We start from the raw sequence: 21,500 nt of genomic DNA on the forward strand, positions 1-21,500 counted from the left end.
AATGAAGCCATTTCAAGCCTTTATGGCTTCTTACATGCCTATTTCCAACATTTCTTTACTTTTTAACTCATTTTTTGTCAAACCATCTCATATTTACATACTTATAACATATTATGGGTTTAAATCACAATAAAGAAGCATATTTCTAAGTTTAAGCCAACATAATAAGTAAACCATACAAAATTATATTAAAATTGTTACCGCTATGTTTTTGGATTTGACATTGGCAGGCACCATTCCTTTCCCAGGGACCTCCTTGAAGTGCGTCTTCATGAAAAGCTCATGTGCAGTAGGTAACTGCCCTTTGTTTTTCGCCGCCTTTGAATGTACATGCACAAAAACAAATAAAACTTGTCATTCCAATGTGAACCACAATTGTTACCTATTTACATGCCTTATAAAGAAACTAACCATCCTTTTTGCATGTTGTACAGCTGAAATTGAACCCTGGTAGTGGGTTGGTTCAACCATATTGTCCAATGATCCGCCTCTTCTATTCTTCTTATTTTGTTCAGACCGTTTCTTGTACGTATCATCATTGGAAACAATGTTCATCATCTTCCGGTGGACATCATCAATAAGCCAGCCCGGCTTCTGACCTTTCATCTTGTGTGTGATTGTGTGAAACATGTCCTTCAACCGATATGAGAACTTGGATTCAAAGGTTGTCTTCACATGGTCCTCCAACTCGGGTGCCCATGTGCATTGCTTCTGACAAACATTTAAAGTTAACAACCAAAACTCAAACTTCGCAATTAGTAATACATAGTTGTAAGTATAAAATGACATACACAAAACAAGTTCCACCAATGCTCCTTTGTTTTAGCATCAACTTCTCCGTAATTCCTCCAAGGCTTTCGATAGTAGCCTGTTAGGGTACCGGAGATGGCCTTTACCACGGCTTTATCATCAAACCTATTTTAACGTACATCAAGATCAAAAAGAAAATAAGTAGTTCATGTTAGAGTATTCCATAGGTCATGATATAAAATATGGATACAAAGGGATTGAAATAACAACTAAATATATACCAGCACGTGGCAGGGTCTAGTACCACCCTCTGAGAAGACTGCGAGGCATGTTGCCCCTGAAGCTGTTGCGCCTGAAGCTGTTGCTCATGATGCTCAATCTGCATCTGTGTTTGAGGATCCTCGTCGTCACCCAAATCTTCCGCCTCCTCCGCATCCTCCATTTCCTCATCATCATCATATATCAAAACCTGTCTTTTCTCCTTTCCTTTTCTACTCTTCGACGTTTCTCCTTTTTTCCCTCCCACCATTGCAACCTGAACGGCGGGTGGTGAAGATGGTGGTGGTCGGAGCGAGGACAATAATGGAGGAGGAACCGGCGGTGGTGGCTGCTTGTAAAGGCGCCGGCGGTGGTGGCTGTTCGAAGGATTTTCAGACTAAAATTTAAAAATAAAAGTAAAAAAAAAAAAAAACAAAACAAAACACAACCTACACTGACCGGCGGTGGTGGCTGCTTGTAAAGGCGCCGGCGGTGGTTGGGCGACGCGGGACCTCTGACCGGCGCAGGGTGGTGGCTGTTGCAGACGGTGGTTAATTGTAGTGGAGTGGAGGCGTGTTTATATATTTTTTTTTTTTAAAAAAAAAAAAACAAAACCTACACTTACCGGCGGCCGACCAACGGAAGGGCGGGTCGACCAACGGAAGACGGATCTCCGGCTGCGGCGAACGGAAGGACGGCGGCGGATCTTTCTTTCTTCTTTCTTTCGTTCCTCTCTGTTTCTTCCTCTCTCTTTCTTTCGAATTCGTAGCAAATGGACCCAACATCAAAACCCTTGACTTTTGTCTAATTAATTTTCCGACGGAATTAATTCGGTCGGAAAATATAGTTTCCGACGGAATATTCTGTCGGAAACTATATTTTCCGACCGAATTAAATTCGGTCGGAAACTTTGCGAGGAAATTTCCATCGTTAACTATGTTTTCCGACCGAAATTAGCGTCAAAATTAAATCCGTCGTTGATTATAGGATTTGCGACGGAAAATCATGTCCTTCGGCATAATTCGGTCGGAAATTGGCCCATTTCTAGTAGTGAGCCTGCATGCGAGTGCTGGGCCTGCTGGGCTTGCTGGGCGTGGCTGCCACGGACAACAGCACATGGCAGCCCACCTTGGCTGCCTTGGTGCCCAAGGGTGGGTGCCATATGGCTAGTGGTCCTTGAGTGTGTGTGGAGTGAGGTGGCCGGTTATGGGAGAGGGAGTGGGGTGCAAGTTTGGTCCCCCCCTTCTCCAAGTGGTCCTCACCTAACCACTCACATGAGCTTGCCACTTGTTGATTTATTACTAGCTTGATTATTAATTTTATTTTAGCTTTAAAATAAAATGGAAAAATCATACTATCCCACATTGATGGGAGAGTAAATGATACTCCCATCATTTCCTATAAATACCCAAGTATGGGCATTGGGAATGTTGCTTGAGTAAGAGTTGAAAAAGGCATAACAATTAGTGAAAACCTTTGAACTCAATATAATTACTCGGGTTTTATTGGTCGGGTCTTGCTAACCCCAAGACATTGGACCTAGTCGGTTTTGTTGGTGCGGGTGGACTTCGTTGGAGGTCTCCGTGTGAGCGGGACTTGAAGCTTTCAAGTAAGAGCTCATTTTGGAGCAAAGAACGCGTCAAAGGTAATTAGCTTATCTTAATCTTGTGATTAATTTAATTATATTTATGGTTTTATTTATTGCGAGTGCGGTCTTTTTTTGGGTTTGTTTCCGCAATGAGTCGGACTCACCAAACCCCAACAAATTGGATGGTTCCACCCACCCAATTGGAAACCTAGAGGGTATAAGGGACCATGGTAAACACTTCGGCAATTTTTATTTTTGGGCGAAAAAAAGTCAAAAAATTCCAAATTTGAAGGCTAATATCCACACTTTTTGAGAAATTTTGGAGGTTTTGGGGCCCGTGTCGAAAGGACTTGTTATTTTAGCAGACACATCTCGGGGGTCTTATAATGCCGTTTGAAACCATATATGATCATTAATGTTGTCATAAATGTTCGTGGTAGGCTTGAATTAATGAAATCGGTGCAAGTTGTAAATCGGTAAATTGGTCGTTCAAAGGCAAATTGGATGGTTCCACCCACCCAATTGGACTCCCGGGGGGTATTAGGGAACATGGTAAATATTTCAGCAATTTTTATTTCTGTACGAAAAAATGACAAAAAATTCCAAAATTGAAGGCTAATATCCACACTTTTGAGAAATTTTGGAGTTTTCGGGGCCTGGTGTCGAAAAGGATTGAGATTTTAGGGAATACATCTCGGGTCATATAATGTCGTCTGGAACCATAAATATTCATTATAATTTGTCATAAATGTTCGTGGTATACTTGAGTTAATGAAATCGGTGCAAGTTGTAAACCGGTAAATTGGCCGTTTAAAGACAAATTGGATGGTTCCACCTACCCAATTGGACTCTCGGAGGGTATTAGGGACCATGGTAAAAATTTCGGCAATTTTTATTTTCAGGCGAAAAAAAGTTTAAAAATTCCAAAATTAAAGGCTAATATCCATGCTTTTTAAGAAAAAATTTAGGTTTCGGGGCCCGGTGTCGAAAAGGCTTGAGATTTTAGGGGATACATCTCGGGGTCATATAATGTCGTCTGAAACCATAAATATTCATTATAAGTTGTCATAAATGTTCATGGTATGCTTGAGTTAATGAAATCGGTGCAAGTTGTAAACCGGTAAATTGGTCGTTTAAAGAAAAATTGGATGGTTCCACCTAACCAATTGGACTCTCGGAGAGTATTAGGGACCATGGTAAATATTTCGATATTTTTTATTTTTAGGCGAAAAAAAGTCAAAAAATTCCAAAATTGAAGGCTAATATCCATGTTTTTTGAGAACTTTTTGAGTTTTCGGGGCCCCGTGTCGAAAAGGCTGAGATTTAAGGGGATACATCTCGGGGTCATAATATCGTTTGGAACTATATATGATCATTATATATTGTCATAAATGTTCATGGTAGGCTTGAATTAATGAAATCGGTGCAAGTTTTAAATCAGTAAATTGGCCAATTAAAGGCAAATTGGATAGTTCCACCCACCCAATTGGACACCTAGAGGGTATAAGGGACCATGGTAAACACTTCGGCAATTTTTATTTCTGGGCGAAAAAAAGTCAAAAAATTCCAAATTTGAAGGCTAATATCCACACTTTTTGAGAAATTTTGGAGGTTTCGGGACCCGGTGTCGAAAAGACTTGTGGTTTTAGCGGATACATCTCGGGGGTTTTATAATTTCGTTTGGAACCATATATGATCATTAATGTTGTCATAAATGTTCGTGGTAGGCTTGAATTAATGAAATCGGTGCAAGTTGTAAATCGGTAAATAGGCTGTTTAAAGGAAAATTGGATGGTTCTACCCACCCAATTGGACTCTCAGATGGTATTAGGTTCATTTTAAACATTTTGGCAATTTTTATTTTCGGGCAAAATAAATGTAAAAAAAATTCCATAATTGAAATCCACGCCTTTTTGAGAAATTTGGGATGTATCGAGGCCCGGTGTCTAAAAGTTTTGAGATTTTAGGGGATACATGTCGGGCTCTTATAATGCCGTTTGGAACCATTTATGATCATTATATGTTGTCATAAATGTTCGCAGTAGGCTTGAGTTAATGAAACTGGTGCATGTTGTAAACCGGTAAATTGGCCGTTTAAAGGCAAATAGGATGGTTCCAACCATCCAATTGGTCTCCCAGAGAGTATTAGGGACTATGGTAAACATTTCAGCATTTTTTAATTCCGGTCGAAAAAAAGTAAAAATAAAATAAAATAAAATAAAATAAAAAAATTGAAGGCTAATATCCATGATTTTTGAGAAATTTTGAAGGTTTTGGGGCCGGTGTCGAAAAGAAATGAGATTTTAGCGGATACATCTCGGGGACATTTAATGCCGTGTGGAACCATATACGATCATTATTTGGTGTCATAAATGTTCGTGGTAGACTTTAATTAATGAAATCGACGCAAGTTGTAAACCGGTAAATTGGTCGTTTAAAGGCAAATTGGATGGTTCCACCCACCCAGGCCAATTGGTTTCCCGGAGGGTATTTGAGACCATGGTAAACATTTCGGCAATTTCTATATTAGGGCGAAAAAAAGTCAAATAATTCCAAAATTGAAGGCTTAATATCCACGCTTTTTGAGAAATTTTGAATATTTCGGGGCCCGGTGTCGAAAAGCATTAAGATTTTAAGGGATACATCTCGGGGTCATATAATGTCGTCTAGATCCATATATGATCATTATATGTTGTCATAAATGTTCGTGGTAAGCTTGAATTAATGAAATCGGTGCAAGTTGTAAACCGGTAAATTGATCGTTTAAAGGCAAATTGGATGGTTCCACCAAGCCGATTGGACTCCCGGAGGATATTAGGGACCATGGTAAACATTTCAGCAATTTTTATTTTCGGGTAAAAAGTCAAAAAATTTCAAAATTAAAGGCTAATATCCACACTTTTTTAGAAATTTTGAAGGTTTGTGGCTCTTTAAACACCAAAAATATAAACAAATTTTGTATAATATAGGACAATTTTTGTAAATAAATCAATATATATATTTTTTTTAATTATAGTTAAACATAGCATTCGATAAACAAATTATCTATTGATAAATTGGGACAAGCTCCTACTCCGTAAATTGATAGTAAAATAATTCATAAAAGTTACTAATTTTATCACGAGCGATTTCCCTCAATAATGTTGAAATGGAGGGAGTACTTTACTTACTAATCAAACTGATTGTTATCATTGGCAGCATTTGCTGATTTGTTTAACACTACACTCATCATAATTCAAACCAACCAAGATTCTTCGATTAATGGAGAATCATCATTAAGTTCATCATCATCGTCAAATGAATAGAGCGCAAAAGCATCACATCTTGTGGTACTACTACGGTGTTAAGTTCATCATCATCGTCAAATGAATAGGGAGCAAAAGCATCATTAGCATTAGGGTTCATCTGCATTGTAATTTTGAGTTTTCACGATGTTTATTTAAATTATTTTAATTCCCTCGGACAAGAAGTAGACATCATCAACCACCAGAAATATAATTCAAATAAATCTGATAATTCATTTATTCAACTCATCTTGTTATAGCGAAGGAAACACAAAACTGGGACTTGAATATAAAACAAGATAGGAAGAATAACTATAATATCCTAATTAAACTCTACCAAAATGCATAATACTAGACATAATTTTAGTAACCCCCAAGTCCCCAACTAAATACGCGCTTTCAAAACTTCAAGTGTACATATCTCTTCTGACTACTTCCTGAATATCTTCAAGTTCCATGCAAATGGCATCGTGAGGAGAAGTGCCATGGAGCTTCAACCAAGAGCTTCAGTAGGACGACATTTACAATATGACTTAAGGATCAAATAGCACTGCCAGAGCTCAATACTGAGCTTCAATCAAGATCCTTTTTTCAATTTCATAATCTCGCATTCGCTGAGACACACACCCAGATTAACAATTGCAATTACCTTCGAAATCATTCATCATCAGAGTCGGCAAATGTTATCTTTGTAGCTTTGGGAGCATCCGCTGTGATCTCTCTGAAATGAGCACCATAGAGCTTGGACTCCTACAAGTGAAAGATCACATAAGCTTGAGCAAGGGAAAAGCATCACAAATTTTACAACCAGAACTAATTTCCCCAAAAAGAAATTTACATAAGAGGGAGTAGGGGTGGATTAAAACAAGTCGACAAGGAGCAATTCAAGATGCTTACTTTTTTCTTTACATGAGTACCAAATTTTACAAGATCTGGAGGTATATGCTGGTTAGCTTCTCGGAGAACATTCACCAGTTCCCCAGCAAGACCCTGCGGAATGGTGTAAACTTTATTAGTAAGGCAATTCTAAAATGGAATAATAATAATAATATAGTTGACTAGATGAAGTCTTACCTTGTTCTCTTTCGTAAAAAATGTGTGAGCAACTCCCTTTTTACCAGCTCGTCCGGTTCTCCCTATCCTGTGGACATAATCTTCTGTAGTAAGCGGAAAACTGTAGTTGATAACTACTTCAACATCTGGGATATCCAAACCTCGCGCGGCTACATCAGTTGCTATCTGTAAAAGCAGTTGTTCCAAATTTAACTCCAAACTAAATTAAAGACTCATACACTAAGCTCATAGTTATAGTACCGTCCAATGACACAGCTACCTCAGATATAGTTGCACTACAACCTAACAAAAAAAAAAGGTGCCTTGAAATGGAAAATTACTAGATTTACTAGCTAAATATAGTAAATGGCCCTAAAGGACCCTATTTAAAAAATATTTATAAAAATAAATAAATAAATTTTTTAAAAAAAAAAAAACATTGATGAAAAACCGTTTAATAGCTAGTTTAAGTATAACGATAACTAATTTAAAATTTGATACAGAATCATCTTAGCTAAATTGTAACTAAATTCATAATTTCATCTTGCAAAACAACACTTTTTAAAAGAGTACAAATTCTCAGCAAGCTAAAATTGCTTGCTATAAACACTAATGCACAAATTACGTACCAATAATGGACAAGTTCCACTCTTGAACAAGGCCAGTGATTTTGTCCGTGTAGATTGTGGTTTACCAGCATGTATAGCAACAACATTCCAACCCCTAAAAAGCACAAAATATTGGAAACAACTTCAATAATGTCTAGGAGAAGGACAAAAATATACAGGAAAAAACGAGATTATAAAGCTACCTTCCTTGCAGCATCCTCTCTACTCGGTCTCCTTCCTTCTGATACAGGACAAAGACTATAACTCTATTCCTGTACAAGAGAATAAAAAGAGTTCAGAACAATGCATCAACACCAGAGGACAAACAGGACATAGATCCACACATTCACACTGAAAGTGAGGAATCTACACCTATAAACAATCAGAGATAGAAGTACATAAACAGTGTCTCGCCTAAATTTAAAACATTAATAGATGTCAAGCAGATAGCCAATGTCCCACCCAAATGATTTGTTGAACGCTAATAGAGCACTTTGTGCATATAGTGTCTTCGACACAGTCTGACACCCCTTATCATAATATATTTAGTTATTTACCATGTTTTCTGGACCCCACATAAGAAGCTTCACATTTTGACAATATTAAACATGTCATTTTCTTAATGATAACGTACTTCTACCGTGCCTATTTTCAACAGAGATAAAAGAGTATCTGAAAGAGTGACAGTCAAAGCTTAAACGTAGGACTACAATGTACTAAATCAAAATGTCTTATTGAGTTGCCCTTATATGCGGTGAGGTAGTAGAGGCATCAGGTGGCGTCTGAACCCAGGGTATCAGAAATAGCTTCTTTGCACTTTTAAAAAAGCCTCCTTGTCCATGCTGATTATAAAGCCTAATCAAAGGCTTGAAGTCTTGAAGGTGATATCAAAGCTGATTAAGAGGCAAACTGTTTTTTTCTGTCTTGATATCAACGGTGATATCAAAAGTGCTGATTCCATTAATTACTCGTTTTGTTTTATTTCAACTTTGCCTATCTATTTAACAGCTAAGCAGATAAAAGAATGATTGAGAGGCAAACTGTTCAGTCCTAACATGAAGAACATACTTCTGAGACTCATGGTATTTGTCGAGCAGAGCCACAAGGCGTCTATCCCGTGTATTCTCTTCCAAGACCTACAGAAGAGACCAAAATCAAGAGCTGTATACACCAGAACCTACATTAACATTATCTAACAAAACAAGCCAGACCTCTACTATCTGCATAACGTCGTGATTGGCAGCCAAATCTTCTGAACCGACCACTACCTAAAAACAGAAACAACTTAGGAATATGACCATAATACCAATTACATAGCAACGAGCCAATAATATCAATTTGTTCTTACCTTTATAGGGTTTGGATCCATAAATTCTTGGGCCAGTTGATGAACCTCCATAGGCCAAGTAGCACTAAACATCACCATTTGCCGAGCTGAAAGCAATATAATTGTAAGAAGATAAGACAATCACAATTCATAAAACAATGAAGACCACCTTCAATCAATAAAGTAATTCAACTATGACAAAGAGGTAGGAGGACTAAAGAAACTTCAAGAAAGACTGCCCATCCAATCTCTAATTATCAAGTCAGCTATGAAAATGTTAAAGCCTATAAAATAGCATATAAATTCAAAGGTTAGATAAACCACAAAGAAAGAACAAAGAGATGGTAAGAAAAGATCCTGACATCAAAGGAATATAGGTCAAAGTTTAGACCAGATTAAAAAGTTAATTATTAAATAAAAGATATAAAAAATTAATAAAAAAAAAGGAGGGGGGGGGGGGAGGGGGTTGAGCTCATAATGGCCTTCTAACTTCAAGTCAATGATTACACATAAGCAATTTTTATTAACAATAGTGCCAGCAGAGTCATTACTAAATGCTGCTAATTTTGTCAAGGACTCTTAATTATAGTCATTGATCTTTTTACCTTGTGCTTTCCCCAACCAAACTTAAGTCTGGGCAAAAAGAATGAAGGGAAAACAAAAAGAAAATTGCATAGTAAGTTACTTCCATACCCAATTTTACATTTCTACAATACTGTTCTAGACATGTAAAGTTGAATGACATCCAAATTTATGATATCAGAAGCAAATTGCTATACACTGAATTATTAATACCTATAAACAAAGGACATGTTTGGTTCTATTAAACTTGATGCTTCTATTTTCCTCTAATTCTTTTTTCCATCATATTTGCAGGGCTCTAGAAAAAGAATATTACGGACTTGTAAACAAGAAGCATAGAGTTTTAAGCATAGAAGAAATCTTAACATACCAGAGTTTGTTTTGCTCAATATAGAACGAACATCTTGTTCAAACCCCATGTCAAGCATACGATCCGCTTCATCCAAAACCTGCAGAGTAGACATAAATCAAGCAGCAATTAAGATCAGAACTACAAGAATCTACCACAGCATATTATTTAAAAATGGAGTAATATTTAGTTAAGCCTGCCAGAATCCATAAATTCTTGGGCCAAATTCAGAAAACAATATTGGAGATGAATGTAAGAACGGAAAAATGCAGTACAAGATGCATACTAAACAGGGGAAGGAAACACGCATTTTCTTCTATTGCTAATACAAGAAATGATCCATCATGGTTAAAGTAAAAATAATGTGTAAATAACACCTGGCAATGCTTCTATTCTGTCGTATTCCATAATAAAGATTAGAAGAATCAATTTAACATAAAGGACACACAAAGCATGCAACAAGAAAAGTGAAGGTACTGATGTTGAGAAACTTATCAACATTAACAAGGAAAATTTAAGCCGAGGAAGAGGATGTAAAATTAATTCAATTTAATATCTCTATTGGTCTCCTCTCTTTCTCAATCCAAAACAACCTCTGAAGACAGGACACAAAACAATGAGAACTGTTTCAGGCATCAACTTCAGATACTACACTGTTTTTCTCAACCCCAAAGAATTTTCAAATTTCAATCAATACTATTTTTATCGTAACAATCGACACTACTCAAGAGCAGATACTTGTATCGCTTTTTGTGCTCTCGGCCATAATAGAGCTGGATCAAAGCTCTGATGCTTAGCAAAGCAAAGGAAGGGTAGTCTTGGTTGGCAGATAAATCAAACTGTTACTCAGCCTGTCAGCTGTGTCATTTTCTGTTCCCTAAATTGTTGCGGACAAAAAGCATGACTCTAGGAGATAGCATTAAGATGATCTGTCTTCTTGTGAATAATGATGACTACCTGCAAGGCTAGGCTGCGACCCTCATATGCCAGAATACATGAAAAGATCTAAAGATGTTCACTAAAAGGTTAAAGGTGCCACACTTGACAAGAGATGTACTTTACTTCATGCTTACCACAAATGATACATCTTGCAGACGGCATGCACCCATTTCAATCAAATCCTTCAAACGTCCTGGAGTCCCAATGGCTATGTCCTGAAGTCACAAAAAAATTAAGGATGTTCAATACAAGGAAATGCATATATATCCTCACGATTCATACGAGATGCTGAGAGCTACACAAACAGATAGGGACAGCCCTAAGGCAAGATAATAGAAAGATATAGAGGATAACTTAAAAGATCTAATGTTTTCTTGTTATGGATAAGAAGAGCACATATATTGACAACTCGAGTAACGAAAGAAAAGCAATAGCAAGGAATGCAGGCAAGTAGCAACAACTGAATCCAACACTAGAATGATTGAAGCGTGACAGGCCAATGGTACTTTCCCATAAAAATGGTAGCTCTTTATGGTTCTTTGCACTCAAGTAAAACTTGTGTGGTATACTGGTATATCCAATAGTCTGAGACAGTTTAGTCTTACAGCTTCAAAAGCAGCCGGTCACATATAAATATTATATATTATAATTTTGGAACAGAAAGAAAGAGGAGTCGCCATAAAATCGCAACTCAAGTTCAAGCTTTCAAGAAAGTTTTGATAACCATTTTCAGTCCCTGGCTAAGTTTGTTCTACTTTTCTTTTTTTATTCTTCATTTCTATTAATCTAGTTAGCACCCATGGGAATTAGGTGAAGCAATGAGTATTAAGTAACAAACTTACAATACCAGACTTCAGAGCAGATAATTGAGGTCCTTTTGAGGTTCCTCCATAAAAGCAAGCAGTTTTTATGCCACAAGACTTCCCAGCATCGCAAAGGACATCCGCAATCTACCAACACAAGACAAACAAGTACATATACCCTTAATAACACAATTCCTTGCTCAAAAACACACTACACAAAACCAAATGAAGAATACATACTTGTTGTGCAAGCTCCCTTGTAGGTGACAAAAAAAGGCAAAGTGGGTTCACCCTTCTAGACTTCTCATCTTTTCTTTTGCCCAAAACATGCATAATTGCTGGAATTCCAAATGCCAAGGTCTTACCTGATCACAACATTAACATCAAATTTCATTACAAACCGATCCGAGTCCTCGAATAAGATTGCCTCAGACAAACTTACACTAATTCACTACAAAAAGTTAGAATTTCATACATCACAAATCAAACTATTCTCAAACATTCTCATGCCATACATTACCTACACACTAAAGATACCCAACTACATATAAAATCAAATGCACCAATTCAAAATCCAATAGAATAACAAATACCTGACCCAGTTTGAGCAATCCCAATCAAATCGCGGTTATCCAAAAGGAAAGGCCAAGCATGAGCTTGAATTGGAGAAGGTTTAGCAAAACCTTTGCAGCATTCAAGCACATTATCAGGAAGCTTTGAATCAGCAAATGAACTCAAAGGTGCATACTTTGAATCACCCGAATTCTTCCCAGAAACCACCACAACACCATAACTCTTCTTCTCTTCTTCACCCACTTCACCATCTCTCTTCTCCTCTTTCTTCTTCTTCTTCTTCCCACTTTCCCCATTAAACCCTTCACTCAATTTAGACCCGTTTTCCAACTGGGTATTTTCCGCTTCCTTCCCATTTTTCTTCTCCTTCTTTTTCTTCTTCTTATCGGACTTTTTAGAAGCTGAAATTTCTGGGGTTTCTATCACTTCGCCATTAATTTGAGCTTCTTCTTCAAGCTTTCTCTTTCGCTTGATTTTTCGATCTTCATCGCCGCCTGAACTCGTGAGATCCTTGATTTTTTTACCCATGTTAGAGAATTGATGAAGATGATTGCAAAATTAAAAGGAGATTCAGGAAAAATTGAAAGAGAAAGAAAAAGAGGCAGAGTTTAGGGTTTAAGAGGGGGATATCGTGTTTGGGGGCGACTACACTTTCAGTTTTCGTCAAAAAGAACTTTTCAGTTAGGTTTCGGTAGTTAAATGCTTCGCAGATATTTCCGCGAGATTTTTTATTTATTTATTTATTACTTTTTTTTTTTCCGACCTTTAAAAAGCAAAACGGAACAACTCTAACCACTCAAATGGTCTCTGGAGTGTGGGTGGGGTGGGTTAATGGAGGCATAAATGTAAATAGCTTAATTGATATTTTAAAATCAAAGTGGACGGTTCCAACCACCCAAATGGTCTTTCAAAATGTCCTGCGCACATGGGAAGCACTCCAATCTATTTTCTTTATAAGATCAGAAGTGTCATTTTTTTTTTTCTAAAACTAAAGGTTATAATACACAAAATGACACCAATTTCGAAACTTTAACTTTCGGGAGGGCAAAAGATGTATCCTGGGGTCATATAATATTAACACAAAGGCTCATGATAATCTTGAGTTAATGAAAGGAGGCACATACGTAACAACTAAACTTTACAATATAAAGTCAAACTGGACTACTTCAATCACTCAAATGGACTCTCGGGGTTTTTATGAAGTTCATGGGAAAAATCCTAATCTCTTTTTTTATGAGTCCAGAAAAGTTATAAAAAAAATAAAAAAAAAAATAAAAAAAAAAATCCAAAAAATAAAAGTTTTAATTCACAAATCATACAAAATTTTAGAGGTTTAAAAACCTAATGTCAAAAACTCTCATGATGGTAGAGAATTCATCCAAAGATCATATATGTTGTTTGAACCTATATACGACCACAGTAACATGGGGCTTGCCTTGAGACAATGAAAGGAGGCGTGTGCGTAAACAACAAATATTGAATGTTTAAATTCAAAATGGATTGTGCCAATCACCCAAATGGCCTCTTCATTTGTCCTCTTTTCGAGGTTCGGAAAAGTAAAAATAATGTCCAAAATAGAAGGATATACTAAGGGATATGGACTGCATTTAAGATATTTATAGTCAAAGTATTGCATTGACAAACATGCAAAGTCAAAACAAGAACATTTAGAATCATAGGTAGTACATACTTATGTACTAATATGCTGTATTGATGGTGTTTTTGTTATTCAACACCAATGAATCAATATTTGTTTCTTTTTTTACAATTGAACTCATAATCGATGGAATGAATGAGTGAAGGAAAACATTTTTATCTGAAGGTGAAAGATTTTCCGGTTGAGGGTAGTAAATCGAAAAGGAACAAGAGAGGAAATACCTCATCATCAGCTCCGTTATTGAGCTTTTCTCCTGAAATATGATGTCAAGCAGAAAATCATCAAGCCCTCACAGATTAACAGAACAGTAATAAGTAAACGCTAAAAAACTCAATTTAATCGTAGCACTTCGAAACATCTAGTGCACGGCCACAAGGCCAACAACATCATGAAATATTCATAACTCATTTAACATCTGCTACAAGCCTAGAATGTCAGAGTGACAAGAAATCGTACAAGATTGACTATAGGAATCACAATTAAAAAGAACTTTAAAGATGAAATTATAAAATGAATAAGGGATATGGACTGCCCTTAACATTTTTACAAGGTATGCACAAACTAAAACTAAGGTTTGTCTACTAGAATAGCACGCAGACCCGAGAAAAAATTCTGAACTCTTTGCAGGGTTGGAAGGTACGGAAGGTTATACAAACCAAATGAAGCACTTGTATACTTAGAGAATACTACTTGTGCCCCCTGAAATACATGTAAATTTTCTGCAGAATAGCAAACAAAATGGATTAGAAATGTCATTTAGCCATAAATTAGTCTCCAAAAGCACTTTGTTTGACGTTTGATTCTATCTATATTATTTTATTCACCTTTTACTAACACCTACAACCACTCATCCTTTTCAAACTCTTACAGAACAAGAGTCAACAAAAAGGGAGGGAGTACAAAACTGAGATGTCCTTCCTAGCGTTGGCACGCAATAGTGATGGAAAAATATATGAAAGTGATATCATTCTCACCTGAAGAACCCACAAGCTCAGGAGTGCTTCCAGGCAAAACAACCCAAACCCAACTAGGTAAAAAACCTGCATAGAGAGCATACACAAACAAAGTCAGGAGTTTTTTTCCTAAAATACAAGGATGAAGGATGAAAATAAAAACAAAAGACAAATACATGAGCTGAATGGATATAATAAACTCTCAAGAAACATACTACACACACTAAAGTTCCATCACTTACTGTGTTAGATCAGAAAATAATTGGATCCAACTTGACACTATAAACACGATGTCAAAAATATTTGACTTACAAATGGATTACCATAATAAACAACAGGAACGATAATGTTCAGGTTATGGAAAACTTGACACTGATTCACTACTCAATAATTCAGGAAAACATATTACAGAACTACATCTATGACTAAATGACATTTCTGATAAAATTCACTGAATGGGATCAAATGATTAGAACAAGACATCTTTTTCCATTGATGTGATCTTTTTCCATTGATGTGATGCAATGTGTTATTTTTTAACTTCAGAAATACTGAAAAATAATTTCCTGGCCAAGACATGACATTAATATCTAACGAACTTACCCCAACAAGAACACTGTGAGGAAATACATCAATTGCTGCAAGGATGCCCCTGGATATTCAGAAATTTAGGTGTCAATAACAGTTAGTAGCAAGATATAAATTACTAAGTAAACCACACATATATAGGAATAATTATCAGAAATGACATATTGACATATATTATCCAAAAACTACGCCATGTGGACCTTCCACCGGGGTAATGACATATCATTGACAGGTGTGCCTTACCATGACTTTGGCACAAGTTGTCCTAAAACAGAAATAACTGATGCCAAAAACCAAATTAACAAGACTGTAAATCTGAAAGCAATATGTAATAGATGCAGATGAAGATGTAGGATGAGTTCAATATGACCAGGTAGACTTTATGATTCACCATGCATGTTAATGGAACAAGAAAAATTAATGAATTGTGACTCATATCTAGTGAGCAATTAATTTAGAAATCAGCGTTAAGAGTCCCACAACTTAATGTCTTAACAAAATACTCCTCATGTTAGTTGACCAAATTTCAAGAGTATCATTCACTCATTCAGCATCACCAACAGATACTAAGATATTACAATTCTACATTGTAATTTATGTTCTTATCTATGCAGAAAAGGCAGAGTATTCATTTCACCTCTTAAAAAACAACAATAAATCATTAATTTTGGGCCCTTTGGCACCATTTAAATAATAGTTCCAAACTTTGTTTAAACCTTCAAAATGTTTTTGTATAACCATATACACACAGTTCACATCACCACCAACAGTCATCACGACTATAATTAAATAAATTATTCCTCTGGTTTTTCTTTCCCTGATGAACCTCAGTGAATTTGTAAAAACGGATGACACCCAATCAAAGCTTATATTATCTCAAAAAATATATTGGCTGTCTGGCTGAGATAGTAGTCAATGTGAAACAGGAGCAAGAAACTTACGTAAGAGACTGCCCATGAAAAACAATTGGAGGAGCAATTGCAGCAAACACACAAAAAAGAATATGGATCTGCATGAGGATAATAATATTTAATCAGGACACAGAAAGTTGAGAAAAGAGGGTAAGATATTACACCAGATCCTCACCCCACCCCCCCCCCCAACCCCCCAACGCGCCAACATACACACACAAATAGAGGTACTACAGGTATATTGAGTGTAAACTCACCAGGTAGAGCAAGAAAAACCAGCCGAACTTGAAGGCACTATCTGTCCTGAAAGAGAAAAATAAGGCAAACGTCAATGTCGAATATCTCCTTCAGCGCAAATCAGAGGGAGAGGGAAGAGACAAGGCACATTCAACTACCTCATCGCACGATAAAGTGGTCGATACCACAGTACATATGACAGTGGAACACCCAGTAAAGCATAAATTGATGCAAGGAAAAAAATTTTGGCACCTGAAATACAAATTGAGATCAGATTTTTGTATGAAAGACATAGCAGAAGACTGTTAATTCGGAAAATGGAACAAAGTGCTTACCTCCTCCCTTAATCCAACAGACAATTATTGCAACTATGTTGTATACGAGACAAAGAACTATACCTGTTTAGATAAAATAACAAAGTTGAGCAATTAGACCAAGATAGAGGGCATTGACTTCAATCAACAAAAACCAACCTAAATAAGGTCAAACATTAAAATTAAATAGATGACATGCTTAAGACCCAGTTTCCAAAGAGAGTAATATGAAGCAAAAACTACAAGTGAATATTATAATATTTACTCAACTTCCTTCATTTCCATTTAAAAACAAAGATCAACATGACATGCAACGCATATGTTACAATGATGCTTAGGATCTAATGATGAAATTACGTTCAGAAATTAAACTTTGAGCAAATCTAGATAAGAGACATGATGTAATTGAAATGCCCAGCTACACTGCAATGGAATATTTCATAACTTCACAAGATGAACTGCCTAGCTTAATTTAACAATAAATTTTTTGCAGGTACGTGATAATATTCCATGGTTTCACCAACATCAAGTCATTTCCCATGTAAATAAAAAACATAGATATCAAAACAACAATAATAATATAATGGCTTCTATCCCATGGCTCCATACATTTCATCTCATGATTGAACCTCAATAGAGAACTTTGAAGGAGAAAAACTCTTACCTAGCCAACTTGCAAATGCCATATACTGTAACTTCTGAGCATGAACAGGAATTTCATTGGCAATATCATGGTGTATGATTGGGAAGAAAGGTGGCCAGTTCCTATCATCTTCAACAACACCAGCTGCATTAAAATACTGGTTAGTAAGCAATTAGCAATGGATTGGAGAAAACATTGGAACAAACAATTAATTAGAGCATCATAGAGAATAACAGTCATGGCCAAAGTCCCAAAACGGGAAAATTAAGCATTCGAGATCAAGCTCCAATTCACCGAACCTCCAGCAACAGCATCTTCTCTCCGCTTTATGTCCTGCGACAGGGATGTTGCAAATGATTCAACAAAAAATATTAAAAATAAAATAAAGACCTAAGATGAGAATAACAATATTTTGATCCATTAATATAGGATCATAGTTTACAGTATCAAGTTCAAAATAATTAGGAATCATTCCATCTCCACTTAAACAATGGTAAAACTAACCAGCTCTCTTCTTCTGAGATCTGCCTCCCAATCAGAAAGTTCTTTCTGTTTGTTAGGATCCTGCATAAAATCATAGATAAATACCTTTTTAAGCACAATAATCAAAGGCAAGCAGTTAAGTGTTAAAGTTTTCATACATTCCTGGTCTCCAATGGTACATCATCAGTGGCATCATGCTTCTGACCAAAACCAAAGTTAGGGAGGCGAAACTTTGAGCCAGTATCACCTGAACCATTCTGTGAAATATGACACAAGCATTAGCAACAAGGGGAATACGTCATCACTAACAAAGCAAGTATAACTTCAAAGTCAAAGGAACTTAAATTTGGACATGCACAAAACAGGAAAAATAAGGTAACAGATCAGCTTTGCCAGTATAGTCTATGTTCCAATTGCCCTTAAAAATACACTGTAACATATAGCAATTCAGTAACAAGGTAACAAAATTTCTATCCCTTTGAAATCTTAACAAGGTTGAGTTCATTAATGACAGCACTCACTGTGGCTCGTCTTTGAACATGAAAAATTCTAGCCAAAACAAGGAGTACACAACATGTATTGTATGAACTATACTCTAAATCAAGATTTGTGAAAAGTTAGTCAAATACACAAGCCCCAACCATAAAAAATCATTGAACATTAACACTACATACATAGTATTTAGGATTATTTTCTTCAGTTCAAAATTACTTTGAAGTTCAAATCTCTTGAACAAAATATATACACGATAACTCCAAGCTTGAGTGCTTTATGTTTATTACAAAATTTGAGCATTCAAAGTACAGTCATGGAATTTGGCTTGCATTATATCTAGAGGGACTCTGCTGAGTAAGCAAGTTAACTACCTTTGAGTGACTTAGATTAAAATCTTGCATAAACAATCAGCAGTAGATATATATCTCTGAAGCGGGCAGAAATAGATAGCTAAGTGCCAAAAATCCTGAAGTATCCTAGGCCAACAGAATCCTTTATACATTTGGTTTTATAGCAACCTTGAGCTTGGAATTAGAAAACGCCTCGTAATCAATAAAAGAAGCACTAGGAAAACATAAAGTGGGTCTAAACCTTGATCTCTATAGCATATGGTTATTTAAGAGAACCACCACTCCACCAGCACGTTTTGTGTGTGGCTGGCCACACCGTGTGGCCAGTTAACACATGACAAAAGTAACCCCTCCAACATAGTAACACCTCATCAATCTAATAAGTAACCCCTGAGAGGACCAAGTAACCCTGACCGACCTAATAAGTAACCCCTGACCGACCTAATAAGTAACCCCTGACCGACCTAATAAGTAACCCCTGACCGGACCTAGTAAGTAACCCCTGACCGGACCTAGTAAGTAACCCCTGACCGGACCTAGTAAGTAACCCCTGACCGGACCTAGTAAGTAACCCCTGACCGACCTAGTAAGTAACCCCTGACCGGACCTAGTAACCCCACCAAAGAGCCACTACCAACCTAAACCACCAACGAACCCAAAACCACCACCAACCTAAACCACCAACAAACCTAGATCTAGAACGCAGAACCATCACCAACAAACCACTTCTACCAACAACGAAACCACCAACAAACCACCACTACACACCCATCGACCACCATCAACGAACTACTTGTACGTACCCACAACGAACCCACCATCAAACCACCACTACCCACCCAACGAAAAAACCACCATACTAGATCTAACGACGAACGAAACACCATGTGATCTGGAACAACAAACAAAATACCACCCTTGAAACCACCAAAAACCAACACCACCGACGAACAAACCTCCATGACTATCGGCGATTGAAATCGAAAACCGTAACCCTCCTGCAATTTTGTCTTCAATTGAAATGACGGCGAAATCGATGATGGTGAATGATGGTTGCAGATTTGTTGTTTATTTTGAAGAAATTGTTGCTGATTTTGTTTGATCGTTAGTTTCTGGAGAAATTGAGAGGAGAGGACTAGAAGAGACTAGAGAGGAGATAGAGACGATGAGAGAGAAAATAAAAATAAAAAAATTGTGGTTGGCCGTACGGTGTGGCCAGCCACATATGAAACTTTGTGCTGTTGGTGTTGTATATATGTCACAATTTCATTTAGGCCATACCTGTACATGGCTACAACAGTGTCAATCTTGATATTCCCATACTACCTTTAATCCTTTTTTCCTTACTTTGCCACACGGCCTATATTGTCTAGAATGTCTAAAACTCTACACTGAAACTCCATTCAATAAAATAGGTAATACATGATTTCAGACGTCAACCTAGCCAACCTTGATGATTAATACGGAATACTATCTATTATTATTTAATACATATACTAAAATTGTAATTTTATGCAAACATTTCCTAAACTAAATGTAGAAGAAAGCTAAAACTTTCACCCATAAATGATCAATCCAAGGGTTCTTTCACAACTAAACTCGAACGCAACTAGCTAATTTTGGACAAAAGTAGAATATATTTTACTACGCATTAGTATTAGATTACGTCCTGAAATCTTCAAAGTGTTGCGTTCATTTTAGGAAGATTATTGGTGGCAATCAGTCTTCTTCCTAAGCATCAGGTTGTCGGTGGTTATAAATTCCGGAAATAATTAACTACATTAAAAACAAAAAATCAAAATTGAAACTGAAACGAAATCAATACATTTTAAATTTAAAGCTGAATTCTGAAATGTACGTATATTAAGTTAGGGTTTCAGATCCAGATCAAGCAATAGCAACCAAAATCAAACACGATTAACAAACCGACCTAATCAAATAAATATCAACATTATTTATACAGATTACAACGAAAAAACTATGAAATTAAATGCGAAAAAAACGGAGAAATAGATCTAAATATAGAGAATTGAGCAGAAAAAACAAATTTAAAAAAAAATCGAGAGAATTTAGGGAAAAATTACAGCGAATGGATTGACGTTTTCCGGCTGAGAACTCATTGATCAGTTGGTAATTTGATTGAAATTGAAGCGAAAAAGATTGGGAAGAAGTAGAGGGTTTGAAAATGAAAAATGCAGCAAATTATGAGTGAGAGTGAAGAGAAGAGGAGAGTGTGAAGAGAGAGAAAATGAGAACGAGGGAAAATACGGAAATAGAAAAATATTTTAAGGTATAAATATCTGTCAATGCAAATCAGATACGCATACGCGGGATGTCGAATAGCATGAATCGGTGGTGGGTTACAATCAGCCGGTTGGCAGTCGAGTCGGACTGGTTCGGGTCAATAGCTACTTTAAATAGACATTAATTATGTTATGTCAGGTCCCCTTCAAAAAAAAAAAAAAATTACGTTATTTCAGATTGGGTAGTCGAGTCGGTTTGGTTTAGATTAATAACTGGTTAGAGATTGGAAATATATATATATATATATATATATATATATATATATATATTTGTTAGAGGTAAGATGAAGGGTTAACTCGATCCGAGTTAATGGGTTAAACAAAATTCCTTATGACTTCTTACTTTCAAGTTTTGAGCTTAGAATAGGCTTGGAATATATGCTCCCTATATTTCAAAATATATGTCGAGATTACATTTGCCTCACATCTATGCTTAGGGTTGAAGATTTTCT

The 21,500-nt window shown here is 36.5% G+C and overlaps 3 protein-coding genes across 3 annotated transcripts; all 3 read right to left on the bottom strand.

Moving 5' to 3' along the window:
• Positions 1–755: 755 nt before the first annotated feature.
• Positions 756–1,791, bottom strand: LOC110729982. The gene is made up of 2 exons (XM_021909769.1): positions 1,032–1,791; positions 756–915 (listed from the first exon to the last, which is right to left on the bottom strand). The coding sequence occupies exons 1-2, from the start codon at positions 1,277–1,279 to the stop codon at positions 756–758; spliced, it is 408 nt and encodes a 135-aa protein (XP_021765461.1). The 5' UTR covers positions 1,280–1,791.
• Positions 1,792–6,072: 4,281 nt separating this feature from the next.
• Positions 6,073–12,902, bottom strand: LOC110730077 (DEAD-box ATP-dependent RNA helicase 5-like). The gene is made up of 13 exons (XM_021909845.1): positions 12,135–12,902; positions 11,782–11,906; positions 11,581–11,688; positions 10,873–10,953; positions 9,821–9,899; positions 8,890–8,975; positions 8,753–8,809; positions 8,610–8,677; positions 7,745–7,813; positions 7,563–7,656; positions 6,955–7,119; positions 6,778–6,870; positions 6,073–6,630 (listed from the first exon to the last, which is right to left on the bottom strand). The coding sequence occupies exons 1-13, from the start codon at positions 12,640–12,642 to the stop codon at positions 6,538–6,540; spliced, it is 1,626 nt and encodes a 541-aa protein (XP_021765537.1). The 5' UTR covers positions 12,643–12,902; the 3' UTR covers positions 6,073–6,537.
• A 1,184-nt stretch (positions 12,903–14,086) lies between these two features.
• On the bottom strand, positions 14,087–21,022 carry LOC110730078 (secretory carrier-associated membrane protein 4-like). Its single transcript, XM_021909846.1, has 12 exons — positions 20,830–21,022; positions 18,059–18,157; positions 17,922–17,981; positions 17,717–17,750; positions 17,439–17,561; positions 16,796–16,858; positions 16,619–16,712; positions 16,481–16,526; positions 16,254–16,321; positions 15,328–15,376; positions 14,746–14,811; positions 14,087–14,490 (listed from the first exon to the last, which is right to left on the bottom strand). The coding sequence occupies exons 1-12, from the start codon at positions 20,863–20,865 to the stop codon at positions 14,458–14,460; spliced, it is 771 nt and encodes a 256-aa protein (XP_021765538.1). The 5' UTR covers positions 20,866–21,022; the 3' UTR covers positions 14,087–14,457.
• Positions 21,023–21,500: the final 478 nt, after the last annotated feature.

Source organism: Chenopodium quinoa, unplaced genomic scaffold (genome assembly GCF_001683475.1).
Source record: "Chenopodium quinoa cultivar QQ74 unplaced genomic scaffold, ASM168347v1, whole genome shotgun sequence".
In the NCBI taxonomy this organism is placed as follows: Eukaryota; Viridiplantae; Streptophyta; class Magnoliopsida; order Caryophyllales; family Amaranthaceae; genus Chenopodium; species Chenopodium quinoa.